The sequence below is a fragment of the Carcharhinus amblyrhynchos genome, chromosome 17 (assembly GCF_965287045.1).
Source record: "Carcharhinus amblyrhynchos chromosome 17, sCarAmb.v2.hapA, whole genome shotgun sequence".
In the NCBI taxonomy this organism is placed as follows: Eukaryota; Metazoa; Chordata; class Chondrichthyes; order Carcharhiniformes; family Carcharhinidae; genus Carcharhinus; species Carcharhinus amblyrhynchos.
Window position 1 is genome coordinate 31,059,787 of NC_137340.1, and position 22,818 is coordinate 31,082,604.

At 43.0% G+C, this 22,818-nt stretch overlaps 1 protein-coding gene across 13 annotated transcripts in view; it reads right to left on the reverse strand.

Moving 5' to 3' along the window:
• Window positions 1-22,818, reverse strand: part of LOC145354415 (uncharacterized) — a 266,934-nt gene that overhangs the window by 144,909 nt on the left and 99,207 nt on the right. For 11 of the 13 annotated variants that reach the window (XM_080205707.1, XM_080205705.1, XM_080205706.1 and 8 more), the window contains 3 exons: window positions 20,939-21,079; window positions 19,221-19,361; window positions 13,176-13,283 (listed from right to left, as the gene is read on the reverse strand). In XM_080205707.1, coding sequence (XP_080061833.1) covers window positions 13,176-13,283; window positions 19,221-19,361; window positions 20,939-21,079 — 390 coding nt within the window. The remainder of the gene's footprint in view (window positions 1-13,175; window positions 13,284-19,220; window positions 19,362-20,938; window positions 21,080-22,818) is intronic. The other 2 variants (XM_080205712.1, XM_080205711.1) reach the window with 2 other exon arrangements.

Sequence of the window (22,818 nt, forward strand, 5' to 3'; positions counted from 1 at the left end):
TAGAGATGGAACCAAAATGCTGTTCAGATTTAAACAGCAAAAATCGAGGAGCGAGAAAGGACGGATGCAACTGATGTGGAGACTATTGGCCTGGATTTACTTCCAAGGTCAGATTGTTCCAGATGTAGCTCGGGCCAGATCCTCCACCCATGAGCTTGACCCTGCCATTTTGCCAGGCTGCAGTCAATTATGCAAGCAGGGAAAGGTGCCAACTGCACAGCGGGAACCTGACAAGTAAGAAAAACCTTTGATGATGCAGCATAGTAGTTGATGCAGAACCTCAAAGTGATGCAAGACCAAAGTTTTTTTTATTAGTCACAAGTAGGCTTACATTAATGCTGCAACAAAGTTACTCTGATAATCCCAATGGTGCAGCAGGATGCGGGCAAAAGCAGCCAGTTTCTTGAACTCCACCTGTCTACTGGGATGATAATGATGGTGTCTAGGATGTTATCTGTAGGATATGATTCAGTGAGTACGACTATGTCAGACTATTGTTTGACTAATCAGTGAGACAGCTCTCCTAATTTTGATACAATCTCCCAGATGTAAGAAGGACTTTGCATGGTCAACAAGGCTGGGTTTGTCATTGTCACTTCCAATGCCTAGATTGAGGCTGGATGATTCACCTGGTTTCATTCCTTCCTGTTTCCTTTATACTGCTTGGATACAATGGAATGGCTTGCGAAGCTAGTTCCGAGTCAACCACATTGCTGCACTTCTGGATTTATAGTGATTTCCATGTGCTCAGGGCAGGTGAGGACAACAGGTTTCCTTCCCAAAGGATATTTGTCAACCAGATGGATTCTTTAAGACAATTTTCATGGTCATCATTCAACTTTTGATTCCAGATGTTTTATTTGCATTTATATTCCACCAGCTGCCGTGGTGGTATTTGAACCTGGGACCCCAGAACATTACTCTGAATTACTGAACAAGCAGCAATACCACTGCATCACCACCTCCCCATTTATTAAATATCATCTGAAAGCAATTACAGAGACATGGCTGCAGGACCACAGGTTCTGCACATTGATGGGTACATACACGCGAGAAGACTAGGAAGCTCAGTAAAAGTGGAGGGGCAGCACTGTTAATCAAAGATGACATTGATGCAATAATTCGAGGTGGCCTCGGTTCAGGAGATCAAGATGTAGAATCAATCTAGCTGGAGATTAGGAACAATGGGGAAAGAAATCACTCGTGGGAATAGGCTCCAGGCCTCCTAAGTATACAAGAAAGTATACAAGAAGAAAGATTGGGTCTTGTGACAAAGGAAAGGCAATAATTACAGGTGAAAATTAAAAGCTCATGGTGTTGGGGCTAATATATAAGCCTGGATAGAAGATTGACTGGTAGAAAGCAAGGAGAGTATGCATTAACGGGTCTTTATCTGATTGGCAGGGCAATGGTGGCTGTGGGTTTGGAAGGTGCAACCTAAGGAGCCTCGGTGAGTTACACAGCCCATCTGATAGATGGTACACTCTGCTGCTACTGTTCAGTGGTGGAGGGAGTGAATGTTTGCGGGAGGGGTAGCAATCAAGTGGGCTGCTTTGGCCTGGTATTTAATTGAATTTATTTTTTAAAAAATCGAACCAGAAAACAAGGCACGTTCAAAAAATAAAGATATTCACATGACAGTTGTGGCTGTTCTCCATTATGGATTAGGCCATAAACCACCAGATAACATGCTAATGATTAGCAAAGGCTCTAAGTGGTGCATCAGGGGAATAACTAATCAGGTTCAATAAGTGAAAGATTCCAAAAATAGAAGTGTTTGACCTTTATTGAAATCCCATGGCCAACATTGTGCAGCAGAAATGTGAAAAAGTATAGATGAGAGTTTGAAATCAATGTAGATTTAAGCATTATAATGGTTGAAATATAGGTTGCTGTTGTTGTATTCAATTATTATGTTCGAATAGTTGAGTTTCAATATGTAACAATGTAAAGCTGTATCGGTGATTTCCATGTGTACAGTATTTTGCTATTAGTCAGGAGTCTCAGACATTCCTGCCACCATGTTCCAGTCTCACTGCAGATATGACAACACAGCTGGAACCATAAAAACGTAAGGTATTTTAGAACAGTTGTTACATTAGATTACGCTGTGCAATTAACATTTCTTCCTCTCGGCTGACAGCACTTAACTCTTTCTTGCCAAATGAGTTCACATTTTTCCCCTCCAGTTGCAAATTTTAATTCATTTATCATCTTCTCTTTTCCTTGTTGAACTTAACTACATATCTGCAGTTCACAAAGTAACTGTACCCAAAATTCGACTTTTCATGCTCGGATAAGCAGCGATGATCATCCGAATGCCACTGCCCAGGTAAATTCTCCTGCTGCATGCATCTCGTCAGGTCTTCCCAGCCTGGCTTTGACAGAAGTGAGCAATGCAATGTCCCTAAGATCACAGTATAATCAGGGTAAGATAGTTTTTTGCAAAACTAGGTGAGTAAGTGGGTAGGACAGTGAGATAGCTAAGCGTGTAAATGGGTAGGGGTAAATGGGTGAGGTGGGTAAGTAGGTAGGGGCTGGTGGCTGAGTGGGGAGTTAAGTGAGGAGGGTAGTCAAGTCAGGGAGCAGTCAACTCTGGCCAGGTAGTGATTAGGGTGTCAGTTCTGTAGCTCCCCAGGTCTTTGACTCGGTTTTAATCTGTCTAATATTCCCTGAGAAGTATCCAGGTAAATACATTGAAATTGTCCGAAGTCTCTAACTCTAATTCAGAGTCACAGACATTCACAGGGGGTCCCGGGAAGCATGGGAATTACCTATTGGAAATTGGAACTACCCGGGCAATTCCCACGTAGGTCTACAGCGTCCTGACATACATCTATGTTGTCCGTCTGGTCTCCGACAGTCTGGAGTATGGAAGATTTTACCCAAGGTATCCAATTATTCCTGCATCAAGGAGTGGATAACTCGCAAAACAAAAAGTGCTTGTCGGTTTCCATCGCATGGTTAAAATTAAATCCTGTGTTCTGAGTAAAAATATTCCTTCTGTACTATATATCCCTGGGGGATGTGTGGATTTATGCCTACAGCAGATAATGTAATGTTACCAAGGGTCCCAGCTCATTTGGCAATCTTCTGGAAGTGCTGTTTGATTCCTGAATTCCGCTGTTGGCAAACTGGGAGGAAAATAGTTTGTAAATGTGATTTGTGCCTGTGAACCTTGATTGCAATCATGGGGAAATGTTTAAAATGAAAGCTATCAATGGTGGACAGTCATATCAAGCACAGATACAGACATTTAATTAATGTCTAAACATTTGGATACTGCAGTGACTAACCAACCATCAACTGACACTAACCAGAGTTGTCAATCCAAAGATAATGCTACATTAATAAATTATTGAACACAAGACTTTGACCCATAGGTGTTTCCAGATTAAACTGAGGTTAAAAATTGGTTGGTATTGACATAAAATGATTTGATATGTAACTTTTCAAAGCATACGGACGTGGTTTAGCATCAGAAGGGTTATTTCTCTTATCCATTCTCTCATATTAAATATTAATATTAAATGATCTCCAAGGAGCTACACGTGACTTAGTACAATGTTCAGCTTGTAGGAAATCTGGGGTCGGCTGACTGCTCATTATATTCTGTTACTATTACTCAAAGTATAATACTGCCCTTTGAACCTGGAATAGGCAGACCATGTGGTTTGTTTTGGATTGTTGTAGCATTGACACAGAGCATATATAATGGGCCTCAAGGCCCCATCTATGCTAGAAATTTCTTGTGTGTGCTGTAGCCATAAACATACATCATTTTTTTAATTTTGGAAGTATATCTATTTTCCAAGAGGTGTACAAGAGGGAGATAAAATCATGGATTATTTCAGCACAGAGACATATAATTCAATCCACCCAAACAGCATCACCATTTCTCCACACGGGCCACATTTCAACCCACTTTCTCCCAAATGCTTTTCATATGCAACCTCTAATTCCCCTTCTCAAGGGAAATGGATTGTGCTTTGGCAGAAATTTGCAGCAGTGATTTCCATATTCTCAGCAGCCTCTGCGAAGATGTTTGACACGGTTAGATGGAATCTCTTTCAGATAGGGTGCGAAATGGAGAGAACGCTGCCTGTTCTCAGGTGGATGTAGCAGGTCCCATGACACCCTCAAATGGGGAAGATCAAAAGGGGTTTTGTCTGGCATCCCTCAGCCAGTATCACTGAAACAAATTGGCTGGTTGTTTATCTCATTACATTTGTGGGACCTTGCTGCACTGCAATTCTTCAAAAGTATATTATTAACTGAGCAATTTAGAACATCATAAAATGCCCCATTAAACTCCTGTCTAAAATTTCTGCTTCTTTGTTCCTCTTATCATTGCCTAATGGTATTTAATATCCTCCCATTGGTGAGTTTAGTGGTAGGGATCACGACTACCCCGATTAAGTCCATGACAGGAAAGCCCGTGGATGGCCCTCCCAACCCACTGCCAACTGAGACCCTTGTGGGCAATTAATGTCTACTTAAGAGCCTCATACCACAGCTGCAGGTATTCAATCAGCAACAAGGAGGCAATTCATCATGTGGAGGCACTAGGAAGCAAATCCTCTCAGGGTTGACAGCACTCTCTGGGTGGAAAGGGCCACTCAAAGTGCTTGAAAGACAGACCTGGCACTGGGATGGAGGATCCCAAAGAGATCCACCCCCTTTACCTTGCCACGTGTCCACTTCCTCTCCTTCCACCATGACACTAGCACCCATGTCCCCACCTGCCATCACTCATTTGTGCCTGGATCCCTCCTCAATCTTCAGACTCTAGTGTACAGGGGCTGCTACTTGCAGCAGACACCAACTGTCCCTGGCACTGCCAATGAAGAACTGAAGGCTTCTGATTGGTAAACTGGACTTCCACCATTGAGACCTCCCTGCTGCTCAGTTAGCTATCTGATTGGCATGTAACAGGCATCCCAAAAAGAGATGACACAGGACTCTCGCCAATTCTCAAGACAGCAAGCAAGACCAAATTGCCTCCATTGCCCGGTCACAGCACATTGGATGGATGTAAGATGATGTGGAGATGATGGTGTTGGACTGAGGTAAACACAGTAAGAAGTCTCACAACACCAGGTTAAAGTTCAACATGTTTATTTGGTAACAAAAACCACTAGCTTTCGGAGCACACACGAGAAATTTCCTTCATCAGGTGAGTGGGAGTTCTGTTCATAAACAGTGCAAATAAAGGCACAAACTTAATTTACAGAATAATGGTTGGAATGCAAGACTTTACAGATAATCAAGTCTTAAAAGGTACAGCAATGTGAGTGGAGAGAGAGTTGGGCACAGGTTAAAGAGATGTGTATTGTCTCCAGACAGGACAATTAGTGAGATTTTGCAAGCCCAGGCAAGTCATGGAGGTTACAGATAGCGTGACATGAACCCAAGATCCCGGTTGAGGCCATCCTCATGCATGCTGAACTTGGCTATCTGTCTCTGTTCAGCGAATCTGCACTGTCGTGTGTCGTGAAGGCCACCTTGGAGAATGCGTACCCGAAGATCAGAGGCCAAATGCCGGTGACCGCTGAAGTGTTCCCCAACAGGAAAGGAACACTCTCTTGCCTGGTGTTATCGAGCAGTGTTCATTCATCCGTTGTTGTAGCGTCTGCATGGTCTCTCCAATGTACCATGCCTCAGGACATCCTTTCCTGCAGCGTATCAGGAAGACAATGTTGGCTGAGTTGCAAGAGTATGTACTGTGTACCTGGTGGATGCTATTCTCACGTGAGATGATGGCATCTGCGTCGATGATTTGGCACATCTTGCAGAGGTTGCTGTAGCAGGGTTGTGTGGTGTCATGGTCACTGTTCTCCTGAAGGCTGAGTAGTTTGCTGTGGACAATGGTCTGTCTGAGGTTGTGCAGTCATCTGAAGGCAAGAAGTGGAGGTATGGGGATGGCCCCAGCACTTGACTATACTGCAAGCCCACAGATAACCTCACAATGCTTCACTTCTCCAGCTACCACCCTAAACATGTTAAAGAAGCCATCCCCGACTGACAAGCCCTCCATACACATAGGATCTGCTCAGATGAGGAGGACCGCAACAGACACCTCCAGACGCTGAAAGATGCCCTCACAAAAGCAGGATATGGCGCTCGACTCATCAATCGACAGTTCCGATGCATCACAGCGCAAAACCACACCGACCTCCTCAGAAGACAAACACGGGACACGGTAGACAGAGTACCCTTCTTCGTCCAGTACTTCCCCAGAGCAGAGAAGCTATGACATTTTCTCTAGAACCTTCAACGTGTCATTGATGAAGATGAACATCTCGCCAAGGCCATCCCCACCCCCCAACTTCTTACCTTCAAACAATCGCACAGCCTCAAACAGACCATTGTCCACAGCAAACTACCCAGCCTTCAGGGGAACTGTGACCACAACTCCACACAACACTGTCACAGCAACCTCCACAAGACGTGCTGAATCATCGACACAGATGCCATCATCTCACATGAGAACAGCATCCATCAGGTACACGGCACATACTCTTGCAACTAGGTCAACGTTGTCTACCTGATACACTGAAGGAAAAGGGTGTCCCAAGGCATGGTACATTGGGGAGACCATGCAGACGGCATGACAACGGATGAATGAACACCACTCAACAATCACCGGGCAAGGGAATGTTCTCTTCCTGTTGGGAAATACTTCAGCAGTCACGGGCATTCAGCCTCTGGTCTTTGGGCAAGCATTCTCCAAGGCAGCCTTCATGGCACAGAGTCGCTGAGCAGAGACTGATAGCCAAGTTCCGCACACAAGGATGGCCTCAACTGGGATCCTGGGTTCATGTCACACTATTTTTACCCCACGTGACTTGCCTGGGTTTGCAAAACCTCACTAACTGTCCTGGCTGGAGACAATACACATCTCTTTAACCTGTGCTTAACCCTCTCTCCACTCACATTGCTGTACCTTTAAGACATGATTACCTGTAAAGTCTTGCATTCCAACCCTTATTTTGTAAATTGAGTTTGTGTCTTTATATGCTCTGTTTGTGAACAGAACTCCCACTTACCTGACGAAGGGGCAGCACTCCAAAGGCTAGTGGCTTTTGCTACCAAATAAACCTACTGGAAGTTAACCTGGTGTTGAGAGACTTCTTATTGGATGTAGGATGTCAGTGAAGGAGGGTGGTGGGGACCCAATATTCATGACCAAAATTGGTGAACACACCTACCAATCTAGTCATCTGGGATCCCTGAAGCGATTATATCCTTTCTTGGCAGCAGGATGCCTGCCTTGGGGTCCAATCAATTCTTGCATGTCCCTTAGTCCCGTCCACAAGAGCTGTCAGCCAATTACATGCCAGCAAATCTCCATTACTGGCAGTGGTGGCTGCTTTGTTTTATTTTTTCCATGGAATGTGGACATAGCTGGCAAGGGTAGCACTTGTTGCCGATCCCTCATTGCCCTCAAGAGGTTGGGGGTGAGCAGACTGTTTGAACCACAGCAGTCCGTATGCTGTAGATACATCCACAGTGATGCTGAGAAGGGCATTCCAGGATTTTGACCCAGCAACAGTGAAGGAACGATATAGTTCAGGAAGTTGTGTGGTGGTGTTATATTGTCCTTCTGAGTGATAGAAGTCATGGGTTTGGAAGGTGTTGTTAAAGGAGTTATTGTAATGCATTTGTGAGCGGTATACATTGCTGCCACCACGGTGATGGAGCAAGTGAATGCTTAAGTTTGTGTATCAGGTGCTAGTCGAGCGGGCAGTTTTGTCCTGGATGATGTCGACTTCGAGTGTTGTTGGGAGTAGTATTTATATGGCTGGTCCAGTTCAGTTTCTGGTCAATTCTAACCCCCCAGGATTTTGCCAAAGAGGGATTCAGTGATGATAATGCCATTGAATATCAAGGGGACGTGGTTAGGTGCTGTCAATCATACACTTGGATATTTACCCAGGATCATCGTTAGATCCCAGGAGAAAGGTAAGTGAAGGCAGGATTGGGCGTCACAAGGAGGGGGTCACTGGTGAGGTGGAGAATGATCGGTGGAAGAAGCAGGGTTGGATTTCTGTGGCCAGCCACTTCCCTGCCAACCCCTCAAAACAAGCACTGAGTGCCTTTGAAGGAAGAACCTCGCCATCTAGAAGGCTGCAAGCAAACCCAGTAGGGTTAGTTTATTGGTCTCCCCATATAGAAAGTCTCCCACCCGCTACAGGTCGAATATGTGGAACACTTCCCATATCTCAGGTAATCACCTTTATCAAAAGGCCACCATTGACTCAGAGACCCAACCCCAGACTAGCTGCATCAGTTCAGACTTCCTCAAACAACAGCAGCAAGCGTTTGACAACAAAGATCTCGACAAGTAAACAACAATCCTTTTATGCAATGTGGTTATCATCACCATACTCCTGTACTACATTGAGACCTGGACTGTGTATGAGCACAGTGCTGAAGAAATTCCATCAGCAATGTCTCCAGATTCAATGGGATGTCCTTCCAACAAAAGCTAGTGGCCATCTCGAAGCTAACTCCACCATCATTCAGGCAAAGCTCCTGCAAAATTAATTTCAATGGACTGGACACAGTATGGCTGAAAACACCTTTCCCGCCAGGTCCTGTTTGTCTAACTCTCAGATGATCAATGTTCTCAGGAGACAAAGAGACTATTTCAAAGGCACTCTGAATCATTCCTTGGAACATGATCGTAATGACTGGTGCCCAGCTACTCCCACACCAGTCATTCAAATTGGTGACAATTAGTCCATTAAGCTGGTTCATGAAGCTTAATGTCTTAATGATGAGGCAGAGTGGCAACAGAGGAAAGAGAAGGAAGCAAATACTGAATTCCGGATCCCACTACCTCATGGTCCTGCCCCATATTTGCAGAGATCTGTGGGTTGAGAATCAGCCATTCAATCACACGAAGACCCACAGCAGAAACTACAACCCCGAGTAGACATCATTCACAGAGTGTATGGCAGCCAGATTTAATCAGAGGGAAGTGAAAAGGCAGCAAAGGTGCCCTCCCCCACTCCCACCCCACACCGTCCCTGCCAATCGATCATCCCAACCCACCCGCAAACTATTGCGAGGCAAGTTAATCGGAACTTACCTCTCTGGAGGGCCATTAAATTTTGCGCATTGTGTGTGAAAGAATGCAAATAAAATTCATTCAATGCTCAATCTGTGAGATCCATAAAGGGCAATGGGAAAAGTAGACCACCAGGCAGCAGGCTGAGAAACACAACAGCAAAGCTCTTAAAACAGGCCAACCCTGAGAGTTACATGACCTGTTGGGAAGCCAAGGCTTCCAGTCTGAGAAAAATCCAGGCTCAATAGGAATTGCGCACTTCTTGTTTGAGATGAAGTGCACTCAACAATACACTCCAGCTGTTAAACTGCTGACAGGAAATAGTGAAGTTTAGAACTCAATGGGGCAACATCAGAGCATGACGAGGTCATTCGACAGGAAAGAATGCTTATACAGTGGGATATATAGAGCCACGCAAGACATTTTGCTAAAATTTTTAGGCCGAATTTCTCTTGGGGAAGTGAGGGGGTGCTTATGTAAGACCAGCAGAAGACCAGTGGAATTCCAGTCGCTTTATAGCAGTTTAAACGGGCAGTGTATTACCATAAACAGATAATGCATTGCATGTGTCTGTTAGACGGTGAAAAATAATGGAGAGAATTTTTACCTGAAGGCAGTCCTTTCAAGACATTAAGGGGGTTAAACAGCAGAGGAAAATACAGAGACAATATAGAAAAACAATAAAAAAAGGTTGAGACAAAAAAAAATCAAAACTAGAAGCTACAAGCTGGTGTTGGTATTTTAGTGAAGATTGGGATGGCGTGAAAGCATAGTGTTAGCAATGCTGCCTCATAGCGCCTTGGACCCGGGTTCAATTCCATCCTCGGGTCACTGTGTGGAGTCTGCAAGTTCTTCCCTGTCTGTGTGGGTTTCCTCCTTTACAGTGCAAAGTGGATTGGCCGTGCTAAATTGCCCTTTAGTGCTTGTAGATTTGTAGGTTGGGGGGATTAGAGGGATAAACACATGGGATTACAGGGCTAAAACCTGGGTAAAATGCTCTGTCAGAAAGTCAGTACGGACTCAATGGACTAAATGGCCTCCTTCTTCACAGTAGGGATTCTATGATTCTCTGAAGTGAAGGTTTGGATTGTCCCAATCCAGTGCTTAAGCCTAGAATGAATTCACAAAGTGTCAGCTATGGCTCAATAGATAACACTCTTGTTTCTGAGTCAGAAGGTTGTCTGGATTTCAGTCCCACTCTTGAGGCACAGTAATCTAGGCTGGCACTTCACTGTAGTACTCAAGGGGTACAGCACTGTTGAAAGTGATGGGTGCAATTCACCCAAATTGGCTCTAAGTGTCCACATGCCAACAGGAAACTCAGTGCCTTTCCCATTGGCGTTAACGCTGCCTATCAAGGGGGATTCACCCATCTGCTCAATGCAAATTTATGCATTGCGGGAAACACAATGGCTAGCCTGACTTTTCAAAGATTGGATGCCATCTTTAAAGGATCCCCCAATCTCAGTATCCAGACACAGGCCTCCTTCCCACCCACAATGGAAAAGGCGACAAGACCAATGACCAGGGGAGCACCCCCAATCTCTGAGCGCAAAGGGGGACCAGTCCCCCCACCACCCCCCACACGTATAAAGTCAACTAAACACCCCTCTCCACTCCACAACAAAGGCTCTGATGTTGGGTCTCCTCAGGCCCTCTCAGAACTTCAAAGGTTTGCAAAGATTTTAAGATTTCTAGGAAGGCTGAGAGACTTGAAAAAAATGCAGTGTTAAAAGAATGAGGCTCTGAAAAGCTGTGGAGAAAGAATTCCTCCCTAGCAAAAATAACTTTTGCCGTGAGTCAGAGAACTTCAAAAGGGTCTTCTCACACCTGCAGTTTTTTTAGCGAGAGGGAGAGAGAAAGGGAAAATCCTTCTGCAGAAAGGAGCATTGCTGTGATTTGGAAGTCTTCATGTGTCCAGGAGGCACAGAGATTAAATTGAGCAGGCCACTCAAAGTTTTCACAGTGCAGACAAGAGTGAGGATTTTGATCAGAAAACTGCCTGAAATCACCATGCCAAGAGTGATCTTTAGGTCTCCCAGGGCAAGAAGGGGCAGTCCAGCCATGGGACCCGTCCCGGGGGTGTGCCAGTGTCAACCTCTTGGCCCCGGGCCCAACCCTCCCCATCCCCCCGCCAACCCCCAGGTCCTTCCCTCTGCAGCCCAGTGGTGGCAGAGGGGCACTTGGGCAGGCCTCCTTGAGCCTCTTTGGGGTCCAATATGCTAGGTCCACATTGATCAGAATCTGTAGCAAAGTCCACTTGGTGCAGGGGACAGAGTGCATTTGGGGAGAGCTTTCAATCAGGCTTCAGCTCCAATAATTACATGGAAAGGGAATTTCTATAATTATCGGGTTCCTACCCACGGGGCCAGTTGAGTGCATGATGATGAGTGGAGGAATCCCATTTTAGCCCCAACATTGGGTTCAGTGGGATGTCAGAATTCCAACCAATGGCAAACAGGGCCAGTAAATGTCCCATATATAGAATCATAGAAACCCTACAGTGCAAAAGGAGGCCATTTGGCCCATTGAATCTGCCCCAACAACAATCCCACCCACGCCCTATCCTTGTAAACCTACATATTTACCCCACTAATCCCTCCAACCTCCACTAAGGGGCAATTGGGAATGGCCAATCAACCTACGCTGCATGTTGTTGGAGTCGGGATGGAAACCAGAGCACCCGAAGGAAGCCCACGCAGACACGGGGAGAACATGCAAACACCACACAGACAGTGACCCAAGCCAGGAATTGAACCTGGGTCCCTGGTGCTGTGAAGCAGCGGTGCCACCATGCCGCCCGTTTCATGATTGAGATCATGAACCAAGGCCCCTTTTGCCTTGTCAGGTGAACAAATAAGATACCTTGAAACATTGTGAAGATGTACAAAAGAGCTACCCCCATAGTCCTGAACAATATTGTCCACAATCAACATCACAAAAACAGATCCATCATTGCTGTTCGTGTAAGCTTGCTGTGTGGATATGCACTACTGCATTTCCTACATTATAACAACGACTGCTGTGTTCAATTGTTCAGTGTTCGACTGTAAGTCTGTTGACTATTCTCTGTACTGTGCCATCAGTTACAATTATGGGTGTGGTTAGAGAAAGAAAAACTGAAGCTTATAGCAGCAGACATTTATTAAAAATGTAATTAGGCCCTGTTGTTAGAGTACCCGAACACAAACTCCAAAGTATGTTATAAAACCCAGCTAGACCCCAACAGCTTTTTTTTTAAATTTTGGCATTTGCGTGAGAATGATGTGTTTCACTGCAGGTGTGATTCTATTGGTATACGAGGAAGCTTTTATCAAGACAACCTTGATAATTAGTTTAACTATAATGAATAAGTTAGCTTAATTTTTACCAATTGAAATATTTAGCAACACACAAGGTACAATCCTTAACAGCGAACCAATCTCTATTAGTTCCAATTTAAGCAATATTTCTCTTATAGACTTAAGCTCCTCTTCAAAATCAGTTCTATCTCGAGCGCGAGAGGGCACGCGAGAGAAAGAGAGAGAGAGGGAGGGAGAGAGAGAAGGACAGAGACATCATTTGTTTCTTTCAAGACAGGCAGAAACTTCTTGCTTTTCCCTGTAAGCTTTGCTCCTCCCATTAGCACATAACTCTGCCTCTGTCAATCAACCTGATCAAAACCCATCTCTGAAACCCCAGGGGAAAAAAGACAGGAATAAACAAAAATACATTAGCCCAGATAAAAACAAACACGTTGGTAGCTAAAATCAATCATTAGTCTGCATTCTCAGCATTTGAGCTGCCTGGTGCAGACAAACTGACATCATATAAACAAAGCTGAGCTTTAAACATATCCCTTACAAGAAATACGAAAAAATACATTTCTTAAAGGCAACAATATCACCACAGTGGGCACACATAGAACCTAATAAGCATATTTCCAAATACAAGAGACACTCATGACTGTACTTCAAAAGTGCTACATTGACTATGAAGTGCTTGGGTATGTATTGAGATCATAAAAATGCAGGTATTTCTTTTGTCACTGAATTATTTATACATCCTATTGATTGCAGGGGTAACAAAGCAGATGAAAGACTAGCTATGAGTTCAGTACCTTTGTGTAATTTGCTCAGAAGGCTCTCCTACGGCTTCAGCAGGAACAATGCAAGGAGTAACGTCAGGCAAAGGATGTAAATCTTGTTTTTCACAAGACGATGATACACTAATGCAGAAAGGAAAACAAAAGTATCTTACAATTTTACAGAACTAACAATTATACAGACTGCTACACAAAGTTACCTGGCATTATTCTCCATATTACTTATTATATAATTGAAAAATTCAACTTAGAGTTGACTGGATGACCCACTGGGTAAATGTACCAGGTGCTGAAGCATTCAGACATGCAGTACAAGCGTGGTCCAAGTTTTAATCCTTTGTTCTGTGCTGGGGTATAGTTTCTTCTGTTTACTAATGTTTTCTAAAAGACCATCGTGCTCATGTTGCTAAATTAGAAAATGAGAAATATATACTCTCAACTGGTGTGGCAGTGGGATACCACAACTGGCCTCAGCATTGTTTCATTGAGGGAAGGGTTAGCCACATTGGTTGGCATCCTCTGTTCCTTCCCCATTGAGGGAAAAATCACTTTCAAATTCTGCCTGCATTACTCAAATACACAAAGACACACTTCCATACAACCAGAAATATGGTTTTCAGTGAAATTTAGCAGGGTTTGTGAATTGGTGGTCATATGCCTAATCTCTTACTTAGAGACCAGTGAATACGGGGATTTTAGAAAGAGAATGGAAGGGGTGAAAAATAAATAGGCTGCAGTCTATATACATGGGAGAGTAGTGTTCTTTTCAATGTTAAATAGCACTGTTTGAGAACACTGCTAAGCGCACAGCTCATACAAGGTGCAAAATAACCTCAGTAAATTCTGAAACTGAATGAGGACGTGTAGCAGTTTAATCGAAGTAAAAATTACTGCATTTTTCCTTGATAACGTTTTTACAATTAAATCTAAATTCTCAGTCAGCAATGTTTAAACCATCACCCAGTTGTTATAATAAGGGGTAGAAATTCTGGAAGGTCCATTGTTCGGGGTCTACACCTTCATGGTGCAGCCCAAGGATCCTCCAATATTGGGGCCTTGGGACTCATTTCTATTAAATCAACATGGCATGAGTACCTACAGGTTGAAGAATCATTGAAGATCGGGCCCCTGTTCAAATACAATTCATTTACAATGAACTGAAAATATAAAGAATTTTTTAAAAACGGTGCAGTCTATGGTTTAAAATATCATTTTTTTGGTGAGGTGCTGAACTGAAGAATTTTGAATGTAAACAAAAGGAATTGATACCTGAACAACAATGCTTCCTTCTGCAGAAATAAAATAGCTCTGGCCTGTAGATAAATAACAGAAGGAGCCGATTCCAACTCCCTTCAGCAGGGCAGTCACAGCCTTAAAGTGGCATCAGATTATTTATCCTCCTGCTTAGAGGAACAATCTGGCCACCACCATCTCGCGAAGGGTCCTTAGAAGGGCAGTTGCAGAGGCAGGAAGCTACTTGTAATATTCCAATTCGGGTCACCTCATGTTCATTTCATAAGAACAAGGATAAAATGCTGACACACGGGCTGAACTGTTAATTGTAAGCCCTAAAAGTCAGCTATGAAGATCTATGTATGAGTAATCTGTAAAGTTAATGTTTTCACAAGAGGGTTAACATTTAAATTAATTGCAGTTATATTTAAACCAGGGATGGGGCACATTAAGTCCTGCTGAAATCCAAAGCTCAAGAAAGAATCTGAGATCTATAGTCATTCCACATTCCCACATCATCACTGAAGCATTTATTAATGAGCTTCAGTGCAATACAAGAATGGAAACATATTTTACGAACAATTTGTAAATGTTTCTTGGCACTTGGGAATGTATGAACTCAATTGGAGCATACAAATACACGAAAAACACTGAAGTTAAGCCAACCATGGGTTTTATTTCTCTGAGCACGTTTAAACTTTGGAATTCTGTAACAAAAAACTGGAGGTACAAATTTGGATCTTAACTGAGATTCGTGCTTGGGTACAAGGTGGAAAACACTCACCAATTTATATTTTAAAAAAGCGATATAACATAATAAAGCACAGATGGAATTTTTGACTCATCTATGAACCAATCACCAGCAAAAATGTACATAAACATTTCAACAACAAACCTCCTTCATTACATGGACACGTTTACAGCTGTGAGAATTTTTTCCCCTATTAGGAGCTTTTGTGAGAGGGGAGAGATACAAACGTGTCCAGAGAGGCATTTTTTTCCACACAGAGGGTGGTGAGTGTCTGGAACAAGCTGCCAGAGGTAATAGTAGAGGCGGGTAGAATTTTGTCTTTTAAAAAGCATTTAAACAGTTACATGAGTAAGATGGGCATAGAGGGATGTGGGCCAAATGCAGGCAATTAGGACAAGCAGGGCCGAAGGGCCTGTTTCTATGCTGTAAACCTCTATGACTCTTTAATAAAGAGTTAACATCCAACCTGAAAGCCTGTCATCAATTTTTTTTTATGTAGAATCTCAGTGCAGGTTTGTTAATGGTCCCTAATAAATTGTACTTCTTCATGGAACTGATTGTCAAAAGAACTGGAAACTTGTCTGACCAAGAGTACTGGATTTAGTCACAGTGAATACCAGAAGAATCAGAGTGTTGGCATGCTTGTGAACAGTCCCTTCCTTGGGAAAGGAAGAGGGGCCAATCTCTTGCCTGCACACTCTACAGCAAGAGGTGGTGCTGTGATAAACAGGAAGTTCTTCCTTGTATCCCCCTGTCTGGCTAGCTGGGAATAAGGAACAATGAAGAGATCAGGATAAATATTAAAATGATCTTAACTGAAAAAGTATCTACCTAATCAACCTAACTAGCATTCATCTGTTTCTAAAACCTCTCATCAATCCTTACCCCACTGGCAAAAAAAATACTGGAAAATCTCAGCAGGTCTGACAGCATCTGTGGAGAGAGAGTAGAGCTAGCATTCAGCTCTGATGAAGGGTCATCCTGACTCAAAACATAATCTGTGGAAAGACCCACTGATATTTTCCAGCATTTTCTGTTTTTGTTTCAGATTCCAGCTTCTGCTGTTAGTTGTTTTTATCTTATCCCACCAGCCACTGTTTTCAGTCGTCTTATTTATCTCTATGGTTTATCTTGTGGAACAAGTCTAGTGTTTCTGCTTTCACACAATGGCCCAGATTTTGTGATACTAATAACAGTAAAACAGCATAATTATTCAACTGAAACTGACAGCAGCTTCTGCAGTTCACACATGCACAGAATAACAGAAACGCAACAGTGATTCGATGCTTCCCCAGAAAGTGCAGAGGTATCCAGCACCACGCACCTTCCCCCCGCCCAACCAGGCTGCAATTACGAAACTCAGTCCTCAAACATTATTAATCTGATTGTAAAAACCCTTGAAAAGGTTACACCTTGTTGAATGTGTTGAACTTGGGTTCTTAAACAGTGTAGAGACTTTATAATTACTGCTAAGCACTTAGAATGACTCTGAAAAGCTAATTTTATGATTAAGGAATGTCAATTTTTGTCACGATGATGAAAACAAAACACACTTCTTATCTAAGTTCTTTGTTTGAGCTTGTATCTTAATTCTATTCTAATTGTTTATTTTGCTATCCTGAAATTTAAAAGTGAAAGACATTATTCGGAACTCTCTGGCTGTTCACACCCTGCCAACACTGCTGATGAGAACCGAGAATTTGACACTCAGCCAAATCTCCATTCACTGCAGTGGGACTGGAGAATCCCAGCCACAGGCGTTTTCGGAAAATTCAGCTCATTAAGTGCTTTTAACTTCCTGTTTTGCTAAACTAAAACCATGCCACAGATGTTGCTAGATCTTTGTGAGCTGATTTATTTGAGGTCAGCAGCAATTACTCTTGTTTCTAACTGACCACAAAATCGAGGCCAATAGCGAAGTTGGTTACAATTTTAACTAAGAACTGCTTTTATGCAGCAAACCCAGACTAAACTTTTCAATAACGTCGCAGAGTTTTTTCCTATTAGGTCACAGAGGGGGAATAAACGAGATGGTCCATTGGGGTAGATATCCAGCCTGAGACCAATCTGAACCAATAGCTGTGATCCACGGTACAGCCAGGCAAAACCCTGTATTGATGTCTCTGGCCTGGCTGAATCTTCACCAAGAGTGCAAAATGGCTGAGAATGAGTCATCTTTGTTTACATCTCTCTCAATTTTTACTTCCACTAACACGTCAATGTCTGGAATAAAAGAGGAAACTTCTGACGAAAGACTCCAATCGTGAGTTGGTGTCTGAGATGGATTTCAGCTGTTTGTGCCAATAAATGGCTCTGAACTAATGAATTAGCACAAAACTGCTCCACTTCTTAGATTCTTCTCAGCGAGCATGACAAAAATTAAGGTTGTAGCAAAGGTGCTTTGTTACACTGGCAGCACAGTAAGTGCATTGCAAACACACTTGGTTGGTCAATATTCCAAGTAACAACTACTTGCCATCAGTTTGATTATGTGGGTTAAAAACATTGCTTTCGGAATTAGTAAATGATAACGTACTTAGTTTGATCCAGTGTGCCCTGCTAGGAGACTTCATAAGGTATTCTGTAGGACTTTTAATTCAAAAAAATTAAGCGGGATGTGGGTAAAATTCAACTTGAACAGGTAATTAAAGTGAGGGATAGTAGACTGCGTTGCCCATTATGCACCCTGTCTGGTGTTCCTTTCTATTCTGGAGTTCTCTTCTGAAGCACACTGGCAGAATTTTCCTGTCCAGCCTGCCATAGGAATTGTTGCCAGCGGGACAGGACTATGCAAAGGTCCATTGACCTCAGATGGGAGGTTCTGGTCTGGGATAAGCGCGACCAGAAAATCCCACCCATTGTGACAAAATTAAGCATTTTTATCTGATTTTAGTTTTTGTCTATCCCTAATAAACCTAGATGTTTATAATCAGTTTTATGTTTTAATAAAGCCCTGATTGTTGATTCCCAAACCGAAGTAACTTTGATGGTGGAAATTTCATCATCAACAAACTGCAGAGAAACAATTCAAATTGTTTGATTGATTGAGTCAACACATGAATGACAATCCCTTTCGTCAATCTCAGTAGGAATACTGAAAATCCAGGAGTAATCGTATTGCATTTCCAGGATATTAAAGGGGCTTTTCAGTTGCTGCAGCTGTATAGGGCATTGGTGAGGCCGCAGCTGGAGTACTGTGTGCAGTTTTGGGCGCCGCACCTGCGCAAGGATATTTTGGCCTTGGAGGGAGTGCAGAGGAGGTTTACTAGGCTGATACCGGAGTTGAGGGGGTTGAGCTATGAGGAGAGGCTGAATAAACTAGGCTTGTACTCGTTAGAGTTTAGAAGAATGAGGGGAGATCTCATTGAGACGTATAAGATGATGAATGGGATGGATAGGATAGAGGTGGAGAGACTCTTCCCGCTCAAAAAAGACAGTAGGACTAGGGGGCACAGCCTCAAGATAAAGGGGGGGGCGGTTTAGAACGGAGTTGAGGAGGAACTTCTTCACTCAAAGGGTGGTGAATATCTGGAATTCTCTGCCCGTTGAAGTGGTGGAGGCTGCCTCGCTAAATATTTTTAAGAAGCGGGTTGATGGGTTTTTGATAAGAGAGGGGATTAAGGGTTATGGGGAGAGGGCGGGAAAGTGGAACTGAGCCACGACAGATCAGCCATGATCTTATTGAATGGCGGGGCAGGCTCGAAGGGCCAGATGGCCTACTCCTGCTCCTATTTCTTATGTTCTTATGTTCAAATCAAAGGTGCTGGTTTGAAAATAATCTGGATTTGAAATTCCTGAAAGATCAAAGCACTGGTCTGAGATTCCAAGAAACAACATAGTTTAATTAGACTTCACTGCAGTAATAAAATGGAGGAATTTATAAGTAATGTAAAAAGAATTATTAATATTAGTTGTGATTCTTAAACTATTGTCTGCAATAAATATGTAACTACATTATGTCATGTTACTCTTATGCCTGTTCTTTTCTCTTTAATGTATGTTTCTAATTATCCACCACGACCTAATAGATTTCTCTTCTCCTAAGTTTTAAATTTTCTAAATCTGTACATTGATACCTTAATGGAGTCTGTTCAGTGTGATTCTGGAGAATTCCAGCATCATCCAATGGCCCGGTGTACTCCAAGTCTTGCGGAGGATGAGAAGCAATAGGTAGCTGAGGTTTAACTGACTCCCTCTTTTCGGAAATTAAGGCAACACTGGTAAACACAGAAGTGTGTCATGGTAAACATTCATGTGACTTAACTATGGAAAAAAGTTATTGAAATCACAGCATTACAGCAGAACCCAATTCTAGTGCCACATATGCACACACACATGCATGCATACACACATGCACAACACACAACTAGTAATCAGAAGCAACATTCTTCATGGATCAATCTTTTTCTAATCCAGGGACATTTAGAACATTGAATGCAAAACATTACAGCACAGGAACAGGTCTTTTGACCCATGATACTGTGCTGAACATTACACCAAATCAAACTGGTCACTTCTGCCAACCTTCGGTCCATATCCCTCTATTTCTTGCATATTCATGTGCTTATCTAAAAGCCCCTTAAATGCCCCACCACTCCTGGCAGCACATTCCAGACATCTACCATTGTGTAAAAAAACTTACACCTCATCTCCTTTGAGCTTTCCCCCTCTCATCTTCAGTCATGCCCCCGAGTATTAGGCATTTCAACTCTGAGAAAAAGATTCTGACTGTCAACCTTACCTACCCCTCTCAGTTTTATAGACTTCTATTAGGTCTCCCCTCAGCCTCTGCTGCTCCAGAGAAAATAACCCCAGTTTATCCAGCCTCACCTTAAAGCTCATAACCTCTTCTGTATTCTTTCCAAAGCCCTCCTGCAATGTGGCGACCAGATTTGAATGCAACCTTACCAAAGTTTTATAAAGCTGCAACATGACATCCTGACTCTTGTACTCAATGCCCCGATCAATAAGGGCAAGTATGCCATATACCTTCTTTATCATCTTGCATGGCCACTTTCGGAGAGCTATGGACTTGAATCCCAAGATCTCTCTGTACATCAATGCTATTCAGGGTCCTGCCATTAACTGTATACTTACTCTTAACATTTGATTGCCCAAAGCGCACCATCACACACCTTGCCCAGATTAAATTCTATCTGCTATGTCTCCGTCCATATATGCAACTGCTCCATATTCTGCTGTATTCTTTGGCAACCTTCTACACTATCCACAATTCCACCTATTTTTCTGTCATCTGCAAACTTACTAACCCACCCATCTACATTTTCATCCAAGTCATTTGTATATATCATAAACAACAGAAGTCCCAGTACAATACGGATCCCTGTGTGACACCACTAGTCACGGATCTCCAACCAGGAAAACACCCTTCTACCACTACTGTCTGATTTTTATGGACAGGCCAATTCTGAATGCAGGACAAGTCACTATGGGTTCCATGCATCTTAATCTTCTGGATGAGCCTACCATGAGGGATCTTGTTGAAAGCCTCACTAAAATCCATATAGACAACATCCACTGCTCACTTTAGAGCAATTTACTTCTACACCGCTCTTCAGATCAAGGTTAGGAAGCTCAATTTGGTATTTTCCAAACAACGTTCTGTAAAAGGGTGTTGAGTATGTATTTTGCTCAGGCATTTTGTAATACGTCAGCTGATTTGAACATTAGAAAGGATCTTGAACATCAATCGAACCCCAGAAGTGATTAGAAACTGCAAGTTCTAAAATAACCCATGGTGCCTGAATCTTCTCTAAGTCTTGTACATTGATACCTTAATGCAGTTTGCTCAAGATGATTCTGGAGAACTTCAGCACCATCCAGTGGTTTAACATGCTCTGAGTGCTGTGGAGGGTCAGGAGCAACAGGTAAAAGAGGTGGAACCAACTGTTTCTTCTCAGCAGCTGAGGAAACTCTGGTGAGAATAGAGACAGATGTGTCAGGATCAACATCCCTGTAGCTTCGCTTTGAAAACAAAATTTATGAAATCGTCAAAAATTCAGCTCACAAGAAATGGTGATTTTAATTAACTTCCAAATTTTCAATTAGCTTCCACAATGAACCAATACACGTCTTATAAATGAATCAGAAAAAGGTTAAGAATGTACAGCATCTAAAAAGACAAAATCGATGAGTGTTTCTGCTGAATGGATCACATCCAAAACATTAACCTTACTTCCCTTCAAAATTCTGATCAACCTGTTGCCATTTCTAACATTCTTTTAATTTCATATTTCCATTATTTGCAGCTCTTTTTCGTTTCACTGTATATCCTGCAATCAATTTTAACCACAACATATTTTGACATCCCATTCTGCACCCTGGAATGCATCCAGCATTTTGGACACTTTCCAACAAAAGGAAGATGCAACGGCAACTGCTGAGACTGCATCTGTCTCTATTCTCACCAGAGTTTCCTCAGCTGCTGAGAAGAAACGGTTGGTTCCGTATCCCCAGCCAAACAGCATCAGGATTTGAGTTGCTTTCACTGCTGGAAATGTTGGGAGTTTAGAACTGAACTGAGAATTAAGGAGTACGGGAGGTGCTTGAGGTCTCATACTCCCCTTGTATCAGATTGACTCAGTAGAAGCGTTCATGTCCCTCTCCTGACACCAAAACAAATCTTTCCCATATTAACTCCACATTCTTGCAGCACACCCTGCAGACCATCCAACAGTTCCCCATCTCTCACTATTTTGTCTCTACGATCCTCATTTGAAAATTTCTCTGTGAGCTCACTCCTCTGTACATATGCAGTTGTCACAGCCTTATTTCACAGCACTTGTCCTCTGCTCTTCTAATGTTGGCTCACTCTGCATTCACTCTCTCTTCACTTTATGTCTTTGGCTCAGCAATCAGCCACAATCTCCCTACACTCTGGAGATTTTTCTTAAAGCTTTTGCCACAAATATCACATTCCCTGAGTGTCTCGCTCTACCCGAAGATCCTGCCGTGGAATCTGAGAGGCGCCAGTGAGATGACCTTACCAAGGATGGGAGGAAGAAGACAAACTTACTGTCCAGTGGGTGTACATGAATGTGACCAGGAAAATCCCAGTAGGAGTGTACTCCCTCCAAAGTTGAGACAGTGCACCAAGATAATCCAGGGCTTCATGAGGTTTTGACAGGGGATTGATCCAATATTCTACAGGTGTCAAGCCCAAAACTTTCCCAAAATTCTCCTCCACAACATGCTTCATGTCAACAAACCTTAGAGCTCCATTTATTTCTCTCTCTCCAAGCATTGCGTCACATTATGGACTGCAGTGGTTCAAAAAGGCAGCTCATCGCCTTCTTGAGGGCAATTAGGGATGAGCAATAAATACTGGCCTAGCCAGCGAAGGTCACATCCCTTGATTGTATGAAACATTCCCACCTGAATGGCCAACACTCACAACCACTCTCACCCTATTGCATTCTTGCACACATGCCTTACTATAACCTATAACAAAAGGTGCCCTTCCCTCCCTTCACAGAAGCTATTCAGGACATTCACACATCTCTGCCTTCCCTCCCTGCAGCGAGAAGCAAGCACAGAATTTGACCAGATCCAGAAGTAGAGGCCTGGGAGGGGAAAAGAGGTCTTCTCGTGACAGGCACCCGCTCCACTGGAAAGGGGCTCTTGTTCAAAGTGGTTGCAGATATCAGCAACAAA